General features: G+C 34.0%; 1 protein-coding gene across 2 annotated transcripts in view; it reads right to left on the bottom strand.

Annotated features, from left to right (window-relative positions):
• LOC134534764 (uncharacterized) overlaps positions 1-13,658 on the bottom strand; it is a 57,277-nt gene that overhangs the window by 11,583 nt on the left and 32,036 nt on the right. For both annotated transcript variants that reach the window (XM_063373303.1, XM_063373304.1), the window contains exons 9-10: positions 7,764-7,973; positions 1,607-1,837 (exon numbers count right to left, since the gene is read on the bottom strand). In XM_063373303.1, the coding sequence (XP_063229373.1) occupies positions 1,607-1,837; positions 7,764-7,973 (441 nt within the window). The remainder of the gene's footprint in view (positions 1-1,606; positions 1,838-7,763; positions 7,974-13,658) is intronic.

The raw sequence follows: 13,658 nt of genomic DNA, 5'->3' as shown, positions 1-13,658 counted from the left end.
GTTGGGGAGTTAACCCATCAAGTCAAAACTTTATTCAAACTTTGATGGAAGTGTTTAAGTTTGCAATGTATCCAGTAGGAAGCTCCAAGTAAAGTAAAAAAAAAGAAAAATTATTTGTGCCACCCTCACCAACCTTATTTCTTACATTTTCTACTAGGCCACAGGAATGATCCCTTGAGATATGTGCACAACTAACACAGGGTGTACTTATTCTCTTTTAAAACTTCTATAAATATGAACTACCACTAATCATGAACTGCAAAATTTGAAAACTGCTCTACATAGATATCCAAGTAGGGAATACGCTGAGGGCAGGACTTGGCAGGTGCATAAATGGAGAGAGTGACCTGTGAGAGCAGTGAAGTGAAGAGGGTGAGTGACCCTTTGGCGAGCGATAACGGACAATGAGCGAAAGGCTCCGTGTGCGAAGACTGGTGCATGGGGGTTCCAAACATCCGGGATAGTGTTGGGTGCGATAATAGACGAACAGTTGCGAGAGCCAATGAACTCCAGTGGAGGGAGTGAATGGTGGACTTAATGAAAGAGTGATTAATTTGTAGACATTTAAATAATTGTAATTAAATTAATAGTGTAAATAATAGCTAATAAATAAAACTGTATTTAGTTAATTGGGCCATTGTTTCCAGACCTGGTTTCCCACTTGTAAAAATACTGTTGTTTCCACAGGCAGCGGGTCTGCTTGCACGGGAGGCCTCACGTGTTTGCAGAGCGATCGGGTTTCTTTGTCTCGCTTGCATGTGCACATCACCTCGTGCCATCAGTATTTGATATTTTGTAGCCTCAGCGATAACTTCTTACATGGCGCCGCTATTATGCAGGTGCCACCTGTTGTGCACAGTGTCTTGCCTCTGTCTTTCGAGACGCGAGATCATTCCTTACTATCTCCCGTCAGGTACCCGAGTACATGGGTTGACCAGTATTCAGTCATTTGGTTCAGTAATACCAGCGATCAAGTGCGGGTAACGACTTGGAGGTGACGAAGGACTGTTTGGCTGGAAGAGAGTCTTAGCTCAGAAGAGAGCAAGACCCAAGGGGGTGGTTAAGACACAGCGTGCAAGTGAGTACCTAGTTGCGAGAAAAAAATTTGGGAACAATGGTACTCGGACACCAACAGAAGACGAATGTGACTCATAAGGAAATTAGAATAGTATTTTCTTATGAACAGACATTGAACTGTTTTTTATAGTAAATTATAGCTAGGTAATAAAATAACATGTTATATATATTGGGGATTAAAAAAACATGGACTAAAACAATTGAACTATCCTTCAAACCCATAATCTGAACTTATAACAATAATATACTAGATTCAATTCAAATGTTAGAAAACCTGATTGACCTAGAAAATAAACATTGTTAAACAACAAACAAAATTTATTACAGAATTATTATTTATATATATCATCCAACATGTTTGTACTGCATGGCTAAAAAAAACTATTTTGTGTCAGAAATTTAAAGCACTTGAGCACTGTACTTTTACCTGGTGAAAAGATATTTAGTATATCATACATAACATAATGCAAGCAGTAGACTATTTAAATAACAAAGGCTTGAAATGCAACATAAATGGGTATATACTCACAGTCTTCTGAAGCAGACTAGTGAGGATCGTGTCAAACTCTTCATCGGACGCAGCCTCTAGTACCAATCTTCCCAACTGTTCACTAACGTGTGTGCTTGATGCAGTCCAAACAGAGACAACAAAGTCCTTAGGAAGAAACTCAGTAAGCTTCTCACGGTGTTGCAACAGCAACTTTATGAATACTGTGCAATTATGCACCTGCCCATCATTTCGAATGTGAAGTCCTGCTAACTGAAAAAAGTATACATAATCCTTTCAATATATGCAAATAATGACATGGAACACAAAAAATAAATAATCAAAGTATAAGTGTAATATAATATATGTACACCCTCATTGATTTATATGTAGATTCATTTATTCATTCTTTCAGGTGCATTATGTGTATCATGTATGCATTCACAGATTCATATATATATGTATGTATGTGTGTGTGTACACATATCTCTCTCTCTCTCTATATATATATATATATATATATATATATATATACACACACACACACACATATACACACACATACACACACACATACACACACACACACACACACACACATATATATATATATATATATATATATATATATATATATTAGTGATGGGTCAATTCCTGTTTTTTCCCGGTTCTCGGTTTGGTACTTGTTCTTAAAAATTGGTTCTCGGTTCTCGGTTCTCGGTTCTGACTTAAACAATAAAATAAATATTATTCACACATTATTTACGAGGTGTTTTAAGTAATAAACTATTTATTGTTTTGGCTACAAAAAAAGCACTGTTTCAAGCTACAGTAAACACACCAACCTATTAAAAATGTAATATGTATTAATAAAAAAATTAATTCGAAATAATATAGAGAACACTTATTAAAACTAAAATTTACTATATCAATCTAGTAATTACCTCAAGAAATCTACATACACCCTCCTTTAAAACATAGGAATAAAAATAAAATGTTACAATAATGGAAATAAATACAATGATGGTGAACTTTCAAAGAATTAAAATATTAAATTGTCCATCAAACTTATTGCTAGAGTCCCGTAAAAATGGTTTTATTTTTCCTTAAATTTCGTTTTGAAAAAATCAAATTTCGGTTTTATTTCGCTGTTTTGGTTTTTCATGTTTACTTTAACTTTTGAGAATGGTTTTATGACCTACAAGTTTTGCTTGGCTAAATAATAGTGGCACGGCGTATACTCGTATACTGCACTCTAAAGTCAACACTATTGGCAAATAAAAATTGTAGGCTTGAAACAGCTCGACACGGCCCTGTGCCGCCTAGCGCGCTGCCTCGGCACGGCCCGGTGTCGCCTAGCGCGCTGCCTCGGCACGGCCCGGTGTCGCCTAGCGCGCTGCCTCGGCACGGCATGTCTCAACTTAGTATTCTTTTAATATTTCTTGCTGCTGTTCTTTGTCCCGTTGACGCCGTATTCACTTGCTCTGCGGTCGTATTGCATTTGCTGAGAAGTGTAGTTACGGCAGTTAAAGGTCACTGATTTTGCTTATCAATCGGCGTAGTGCCATGTGTTCATGTTTACGAGTAGTAGAGGTGTAAAAGTAACGAAAAAAAGTGTACCCGTATGTATTCGTTACTATAACAATTAGTACTCGTTACTATCGTGTCGCTACGTTACTCGTTACTTCTGATACCGCATAACATGCAATGTTATGTTGCAGCAACGAATCGAGTCGTATTGCGTACGCGTACAGTATGACGTCACGTAAATAATAATAAATAGAATATAAACAATTAACAATATTTGATAATTAACAGTTTTTGTTAACCAAGAAACAATTAAATCTCATTAGAGCGGTTTTATTATAATATCTCCGGTGTAGAAGTGACTGACAGTACAATAATAGTGAATAAATTTAATAATTTTTTTTATTGAAATCCCACAAAAGATACAAATGGAAACAAACCTTAAATACAAGGACTATAATCAAGATATTGACCATCATAAACCTATGCATATGCATCATAAGTCGTTATTCATAAAACCTATTACTACAGATGATATTGTCAATGTTATAAATAGCCTAAAAAATAAAAATTCCTTTGGATTAGATGGTATTCCAGTCACAATCTTAAAAAAATGCTCCAATTTGATTAAATCCCCATTAACATACATATTTAATGAATGTCTATCACAAGGTATATTTCCTGATAGACTTAAGTTTGCAAAAATTGTACCAATCTATAAAAAAGGTGACAAAAAACAGATGGATAATTACAGGCCTATTGCTCTTCTTTCCTCCTTTTCAAAAATTCTAGAAAAGGTTATAGCAAATTCTTTGACTAAATTTCTAAATAACCAAAGACTAATAACTAACCATCAGTTTGGTTTCATGGTAGGAAAATCAACAGAGCAAGCAATTTTTTGTTTTATTAATAATACTCTAACATCTTGTGACAAAAAATGTTTTACTAATTGCATCTTTGCCGATCTTTCAAAAGCATTTGACTGTGTTAACCATGATCTACTTTTGATAAAGCTAGAAAACTGTGATATAAGAGGTGTGGTTCATGACTTATTTAAATCATATCTTAATAATAGAAAACAAGTTACGTCAATCATATTTACTGAAAATAATTATACGACAGCATGTTTTTCTGAGCCAAAAAATGTTACACAAGGTGTGCCGCAAGGCTCTATTTTGGGTCCCATTTTATTTAACATTTATGTAAATGATTTCCCAACAAGTTTAAAATTAGGTTATCCAATATTGTTTGCCGACGATACAAGTATATTAATTATGGACCCAAATAGACATACATTAGAAACAAAAACCAGGCAAACACTTACTGATACATTGCGATGGTTCTCTACAAATAATCTTACCTTAAACTCTAATAAAACTGTTATTATGCAATTCGCATTGCGGAGAAGCAATTCATTAATACAAAATAACATTAGGATAGGTGATGATATTTTTTACTATGTAAAAAGTAATAAATTCCTTGGTCTTACTATAGATAACACTCTCTCCTGGACTGCACATGTTGATAACATCTGCAAAAAATTAAGTTCAACATGCTTTGGTATATATACATTAACAAAATTGTGCTCCAGTAGTGCTGTCTTATCTTATTATTATTCAAATATACAATCTGTTATTAGCTATGGTATTATATTTTGGGGGAATTCCTCAAATTGGAAAAAAATATTTATTTTACAAAAAAGAATTGTGAGAATTATATGTGGTAAGGAACACAGAAGTCACTGTAGACAAATTTTTAAAACAAATAAAATAATGACTGTGGTAAGCATATATATATATAAAACAATATTGTTTTATAACAATAATATACAATTAGTAAAAAATAGTGATATACATAAATATTTAACAAGAAACGCTGATAAAATACATAATGTACAGCATAGAACCAAAAAATATACACTAAATCCATTTTATATGGGCATGAAATTAATTAACAAACTCCCAAAAAGTATTATGGAAAATAGTAATAACCATACATTTGCATCTCAACTTAAAACCTTTTTACTACAAAAAGCTTACTACTCATTAGAAGAATTCTTTGATAAATAGTATTTTATTTTATTTTTGTATCATGTAAATATGTATTTCTGTATTGTTGTATTTTAGTGATGTTTGCTATATGTAATGTGTTTTTATAAATTGTTTATTTGTCTATTTGTTTATTTTGTTTTATTGTCTATGATCATATGTGTAACATATATATATATATATATATATATATATATATATATATATATATATATATATATATATATATATATATGTTTCATTGTTGTTTTTAATGATGTTTGTTATATATATTGTGCTTTTAAACTGACAACTTCTATCTATTTGAATTTGTTTAAATATGTATTTGTTTTCATATGTAATACTTATGTAGTATTTTATTGCGGTTCTCTAATGATATATGTATGTGAAATGTGGTTCTGCAAATTGACAACTTCTTCCCATCTGCTTGGGTTGTATAGAAGGCCATAATAAATAAATAAATAAATATCTCTTTTAAGATAAAAACAACAAAAAACGTGAAAATACGCGATAATAAATAACAAAAACATACATATTTCTAATTTGTAAAAAATACTTTCTTATAAACAGTAAAAAACTTGGACGACAAATTTCCATATTATACTTAATAAACAAACATCGTTCTTTGTAACGTAAATTCATCGAATATGCGCGCGCATGCGTAAAACATACGAAAAATGCGAGTAACGAAATCCAGCCGTGTGTAACGTTTCGTTACTCGATACTAGATGGCGCACCCGTTACTCAGTCAGTACCGAATACATACGGTTTGCTACACCTACAGCTCTAACGAGTAGGTTGCCAAGCCAGTCAAACGTAGTTGAAAGCATGAGGTTGTTAACTGTTCAACATGAAAGGAAGAATTAAAATTTTATATTTCTCTACAAGATTAATGTGTAAATACAGCGGGTTGAAAATCATGGCAGCTATATTGTGTTGAAAACATCGCCGGTATTTTTTATTAACTTTGTGTTGATGCTCAGGTACTTTTTTCTCTTTTTAATTAGTTTATGATTGCAATTACTGCTTTCGTTTCAAATTGTAATGATTACGTGACGGGAATACTGTAAATCATTATTTACTTTCATTACTACAAAGCGGCCATGTTGAAACTTAGAAAAATGGCGATGTGCCGTCAACGTCGTGTTTACTTGTTTTTCGCGATGTCTTGCATGGGTGGTCTAATTCATTATTATCAGTTTTATTTCTCGATGCTGTGCGATTTCGGTGTTTTGTCGCGAATTAAGGTAAATTGCGGTGTTATTTCGCGATATCGCGATTCGCGAAATTTCCGTGTCTCTACTTATTGCCTACATTGTATTCAGTTTGTTTGCACAGTCAACAGTAAATTACTGCCACACTTCTGATGCCATTTGTTACACAATTTGTTCTATTTGGCCAGAATAATTATACTTTACAAGTGTCAACAAGCATTTCGTTTGACCAGCCAATAGTAAAATACATCTACACATCCATACACCACTTTACTAAAAAAAAAACTTCCCCCTTCAAAACAATCCCGTTTACCTAAAAGAGAAAGTTACTAGCCAATACGCTAGATGGCTGCAGATGCAGTGAACTTACAGTCCAAAGCACTGCACCAAATGCATAAAATTTTAGAATGCCAAAAATTATTACGGAAAATTTTAAAGTAATCATTAATTCTATTAAAACAAATATTCTTTTAATTGTTCTTTATACACCAGTCACCCTTACTTACGTGTCAAACGACTCAATTAAATACCTATTTTTAAAAACAAATTGAAACATACATGGCGTCTTTCTGTTCTCACATCTCTGCTGAGGCACGTTATAGAGTTTCACACATCTATGAACTACATACATCTATGGCACCTTCCACTGTTATATTTTGATTGTATAACGTACTTTATTTACAGATGTGACGAGAACATTAAATATTTTCACGTGTAATTTATTTTATAGTTAGAGATAAATATTATTCCACAGAAGTCCAAAAAAATAATTCATATGTGAATTGAACGTGATTTGAGCCATTTCATGCTGCAGTTAAGTTGTAGTGAAGGACTATTTTCGTAAATGTTTTTGCTATACTGCCGGTACCGGTACCGGCACCGACATTTTAGCTGCGGTTCTCTGTGCCGGTTAAAATGCTGAGAACCGTAGGAACCGAGAACCGGTACCGACCCATCCCTAATATATATACACACACACATATAAAAACTCTACATAGTTATCCTTTTAGCTGCCAATGCACCATAAATATCTTCACACCACTAAAAACTTAAATCATAAAATTGAGAGAGAGTAGAAGGAAGAATGAGATATTAGTCAATTTTCTATTTGAAACTTTGCTTGAGCTAGGCGGAAAAACATGATCAAAGAATGGAGAGAGTTCAGTTTCATAAGTGTTTAATTCAAACTGAGAACAACAATATTTAGAAGTTTCTGAAGGAAAAAATAAAAGAAAAAAAGAAAATCTTGACATATTACAGGGAAAACTTCTTAAAAGGTTTTAATGATACACTTGCTTAAATTCATCAAGCAGAATTAATTTTAAGTAGAAACTTCTTAGAATAGTTTCACACTCCGAAATTCCTGCAGCTTTTGCAGACTTATTAAAATAAAATATATTCGATACATACCGCAATAGTGATGAATTTTGAGAGGTGTTGTTTAATCACAACAAACTTAGTCATCTTCAGTTCCAAGCTGAGGATGTTGGCAAAGACTTCCAGGTTGGCACTATCCTGCTCACAATGCTCTGCTTTCACTGTTGCTACGATCTCACAAGCTGGCATAAGTACGGCCTCCTGCAGAAATGTCTCATTCTTGACAATCTGCTCTCTATTGAGCTGAAATATAACAATCATTCATTAGGAGGAAGTCTATCATTTGTAATAAACAAATATATAAAAAACTGGCCATTAGTCATGTAACATTATCAAGTTTACTCCACATGTTTTGTGAGTTTGACTGTACATAATATTTAAATATAATCACAAACTTTACACATTTTAACTTACTGAGAGGATGTAGTCATAATATTCTTACATATGCAGTTGATTCATTGATAAATAAGATAACATCAGATGATTAGTAAAAGTTCGACCAATCCAATTTTTAATGGAGTTATAAAGGCCGAGATAGTAACAGATTTTGTAGTTCCTCAAGATAGTGGATGAAGTGATCTTACAGGTAAAAATGTTCAGAATCATTTTTACAGAAAGAGCAGGATGGTATAAATTTTCTTTGACAAGTGATTCTTCTCATTTAGCCACAGATCACTGAACTAGAGTAGTAAATCATTGATAAGTCTAACAAATTTTAGGAGCTTGAGTGTTACTGCACTGGCATAAACCACGACTTTATGAAAAACTGACTAGACACTGTGTCTTGTTATTGACATTCATGTGCTGGATATTACTGGACCAATCCATATCGGGTAAATTAAAGTCACCAAATATCATTATAACTTCCTGACAGCAGGAAAGTGTCTCTTCAAGGCTTTCAAAGTAAGAGGAATATGATGTATTTGTTTGTGGGGGTACATAAATAGTATTCATAATAACAGATCTGATAAGATTTATTTACATTTTTACCCATGTGGCTTCAATTCCAGGGTATTCAAAAGTATTCACTGTTTAACTGAAGAAAATTTAATTTTTGTTGATTGAAATAAGAACACCGCCACCTCATTCTTTCATTGTAAGAGTAGCATCTCTATGATTTAAAAAATAATATATTCGTCAGTGAAGTAATGTAAATTTATGCTGTCATTATTGAACCAGGTTTCCGTTAAACAGATGACGTCATGGTTGGAAATAAGAATATTTTCTAGGGATGGGACGAATCCACATTTTGGTCGAATCCGAATCCTTGTTCGAATCCTCAGTGTATGTCATTGAATCTCGAATCCCAGTCCCACACTAAACTTCACATGTTATTAAAAAAATCACACATTTATTTTAAAAAAATACATAGGCCTATGTATTAAAAAAAAGCACATGTGTATTTATAAAAATTATAAAATAAGTGCATAGTGTATACGCCTGATATAAAATAGAGACAAATAACCTCAAAAACCACACATGTAAGTTTTCATCTGTCTAATTCTCTGTTAAATTAATCCTTCCTATGTTTTCAATAAAATATGTTTGTATAACACACTATTTAAAAAAAGTTACGTTTTTTTCTGCAATGTTATATCATTGAAGGTTGGAAATGATCGAGTAGTTATGCTAATTGACAAAATACAGCGTAGTTTATCTATGTTTGTGCTATTTCCGTTACCTTTACAATATAGTTTAGGTATACAATTTTCTAGAGCTGGATGAACCTCAGTTCTCTGGTTTCGAACCAAAGCATAGCAAAAAAATTTTGAACCGTGCCGAACCGAACCTCATACAGAAATAATTGTTTTGAATTAAAATGAACCGACCACCAGCATTTTGGTCTTTAACTGAATGGTGAGAAAGAAAGGTTCTCCAGCCATATGTAAAATTAAAACATTATATAGCTTAGCTTTATTAAAACATTGCAAAACATTTTATAAGTACAGTTTATACAATAAATAATGAAGGAAAGAAAACAGTTTAGAGAAAATCATATACTTTTAATTCATGAAGAAGTTCCATCTAAATTTACAAAAGACTATCTTCCTTTTTCAGTGTACACCAACCTTCATTTAAAAAAATATAATATTATAAAGATGACGAACATTCAGCATAAGGCCACATAACATATTTTTGTGGTAGACATAACCTAACATTTTTAATAAGTAAAACTTTTTAATAGGACATAAAAAAAAGTCGAATGTGAATTAAGTTACCTATCTACTTACATTACAAAACCCGCTGACTGCAGTTGCTGTTTTCTTGGAAGAATGCTGCTCGTCAGAAGAAATTTAGACATTTTTTGGGGTGGTTCTGGGTCATCTGGGTCGTCATTATCTTTTCTCCATTTGGAAAACTTAAACGACGTAAGCCTGCTCATTGCAAATCACCTCAAGAACAATTATATTGTAAACGTAACGTAAGAAGTGTGGTTATAGAAATTTGCGTCGGAAAAAAGAAAACACGAGAAATAATGATGGCTGCCGCGACTATGCTAGTCAACTTAGTACCGTACTGTAAAATTTACTGGACCAGTACTTTTAATAAACAAGATTAAATTAATATTTTCAGTACCTGACTGTTATAACCAAAAAGGCCAAAGAAAATAAATACATCCCAGTAATTTAAAATACGTACCTAATTTACGTAATCATTTTCTACCGCATTTGTCTTGTGTTAACTTGATCACGTTAGTTTTGCCGAAATACGAGTGTTCTCGTACATGCGCTTTAGTTTAACGTATGGGGTACGTAATCTTTGGTGATTTTACAACACTTCTCGTACACGCACTATAGTTAAAGGTATAATATACAATACCTTTGGCATTTGTACGATAGTTTATATTACGTAGTACGAGAAATGCATACAAAATTCTCTAAAGTGAACAAAAAACAAAGTGCGCCTATATGAAAAAATGCTATGCGAGTTATGCGACGATTAATAAAAATTTTTTTAAATTTTGTCTGCGCTTGAAACTGTTGAGGCGACGATTATGCGATAAAAGTCGGAATATTACAAGTAATGGAATTTTGTTGTGTTGTTTTGTGAATGGTCTCAAATGGGGGTTAGAAAATTATAAAAACTTTTTTTTTTTTTTTTTTTAAACGATCGTTCGGTTTTTCGAAAATATTTTAAGAGGTTTCGAACCGAACCGAACGTAAGGGTTCGGTTCGGTTCGGTTCGAAATTTTCGAACTTCGGCCAGCACTACAATTTTCAATTACTACCTAAAACTCTTAAAAACCCACTTCGAATCCCACCTCGGATCCTACGAATCCTCGAATCCATATGATTCGGTATATTCGACGAATCCAAGATTCGAAAATCCCATCCCTAATATTTTCAAAAAATTCAATAGATTTGGATTGAAGAACTTTAACATTTTGATAAAATAAATCCCTTTCCTTTGAGTTTGTTTGCACTAAAGAGTTTTACAGTGTTCCTCCTGACATCTGGATTGGATTAGACGCTGAGCTCAAGACAGGTAAGGGATTAAGACTTGCCCTTCCTGAATAGCTAAGGTAGCATCATTGTTGGCAAGTTGATTAGGGTGAAGCTTACCATAAAATGGGCTTATCAACCCCCCACTGGGCCAAAACAATTAAGCAATATTTATACATACATCTACTGTGTCCAAGATATTATACTTCTGTAATTACATAAGTTATCAAAATTTCACAGAGCAAACATCTAATTTCTCTTGTTATGCACATTTTTATCATTTTCTATTCAATGTAAATGAAAATATTATTTTACACTTGAACTGGACACCCAGACAGTAAAAATGTTGACGGTTCATCATTCACATTACGCAAAAACTATTAGTGTATTAATATTAGTAGATTAGTACGCATAATTTGTAGGGGTGTGCGAATACTCGAAATTGCAAATATTTGTGCGAATCAAATATTTGATTCAATTCACATTCAAAACCAAATTAGGTATTTGAAATTTTCAAATATTCAAAACTTTTTGAATGTATTAATACAGTAGAATCTCGCCGATGCGACCCCCCCTCTGATGCGTCCATTCCATTTATACGACCGTTTTTTGAGAAACCGTGAACAATTTGAGCAGAGAAAGTCGAAAATTTGAGTAAAATCGGCTGAAAAACAAGTCTGTTACACTTTGTTGGGCGCTATGTGTTCACGTTTATCTTGGCCAGAGCTGTACTGTAAGCAGGCAGGCATACAAAAGATGGCTAAAAATAGATACCACCCCTCTAGACTGTCCACACGGCAGTGTCTAGCCGAGCTCGGCGCGTCCACTATCGCACGAAAAGCCGTCTCAGCTGTCATGTTATCTTACCCGCCCGAACGAAAAGCCGCTGTGGTAGCTTCTGCGAGAGCATAAGAAACTCGTCCGGCCAGGCTGGCGGTAGCGGCGGCTTGACATCATACATGACGTGATGCTTACCTCTCCCATCCCCTGCTAATTCTTCAAGGCTCATCCCTCCCAGAGCCACAAACCATGTAAAAACACCCCTCCCCCCCCCCTTTCCAACTAACATTTCAACACATTCCCTCCCTTATATCAACATTCTGCGTGAGAAACTGTCAGCAGCCTCCTCCCCTCCCACACCGCGTGCGATAAAGGCCAGGTTGTATAGTCCATTCTCGGTAAAATAAATATTTTTATGGGCTTATACGACTGTCCTTCGCCGTTAATACATACTTTATAAGTTTAAGTTATTATGATACAATTTGTTTATTAGTCACACTGCTGAAAAATCACTAATACCTCAAATTTTATTGAATAGAAAATTTTAGCTGGGCCGTAAATATATTTATTTTATTGCATAGTTACTTTTCCATCCGCATTCCGTGTTTTTCTTCTTCTTTTTTTTACGGTGTGAAGGGACGTGGAAAAGATAATTGCTTGAGCTGTCAAAATAAACATCGCTGATGGCAAGGGCGGGAGCGCATCCTGTCCGTCTGTCGCTGTGATTATCTACTCCAAAAACATGTGATGTCACAGCATTTCAGGATAGCATTGTTCTTATATCTTTCGTTTATAACCGAATGTTTTCTACCTGATCCACACAAGTTCCTTCGCCACGTTTTGAACGAAAATAACCACCAGCCGGCTAGCATAGCTGAACTCGCGTGACGCGAATTCACTTAGCGCGAGTATTTATCGGAACCCATTGTTCGGGGTATGCGAGTCCGAGGTGTAATATGAATTTAAAAAGTTGTCTTTTTTACACCATAGACTATTTGAATATGAAATCTATGCGAACAAAGGCGATTTTTTATGTATTGTGATATATTTGAGTGGGGGGGGGAGAGGGGGGAAATTGGCCCCAATTCTCTATTGCGACCATTCCGTTTATAAGTCAGTTTTTCCGGAAACAGTGAGGGGTCGCATCAGCGGGATTCTACTATATTACATTTTTTTTTTGACAAAACGTGTGATACAATAATATGTTGAACCTTGAGAAATCATTTTCCGAGAGTTAATGGAAGAAAAAAAACTGTAAGCGGACCTTTACTTACATCAAATTTTAGGTTAGGTAAATGGGCATACTGAGAACAATTAAAGCCAATGTAGCATGAAAATTATCATAAATGCTTACGATTTTACTGCAATCTTTACGTGATGTGTAGCATAATTAATTTATTATATCCAGTTGTCCTTAGCACATTTTTCGGGCGAGCCATGTTTGTGCCATATAAAATGTAAAACTATTTAAAACAATGCCAGCGCATCAGCTTTCACCTTTAAAAACTAATGCACACATACTCTTTGATCACCATTCTATTAATTTTACTAATACAAATCAAGAGAATTTTTTTTAACGATAGAAAAGTAAATACAACGGCCATCATGGCTACAGCAAAAAAGAAAACGTGTCCGTTTGTGTCGATAGCCAGCAGAGCGGCCCATGGCCAGAGAATTGTGTTGCTAGAATTGCTCCAGCGCAATC

Source organism: Bacillus rossius, chromosome 8, assembly GCF_032445375.1.
Source record: "Bacillus rossius redtenbacheri isolate Brsri chromosome 8, Brsri_v3, whole genome shotgun sequence".
NCBI lineage: Eukaryota > Metazoa > Arthropoda > Insecta > Phasmatodea > Bacillidae > Bacillus > Bacillus rossius.
Note: the sequence above shows the minus strand (reverse complement) of the source record. Positions and strands in the feature narration are given on the sequence as shown.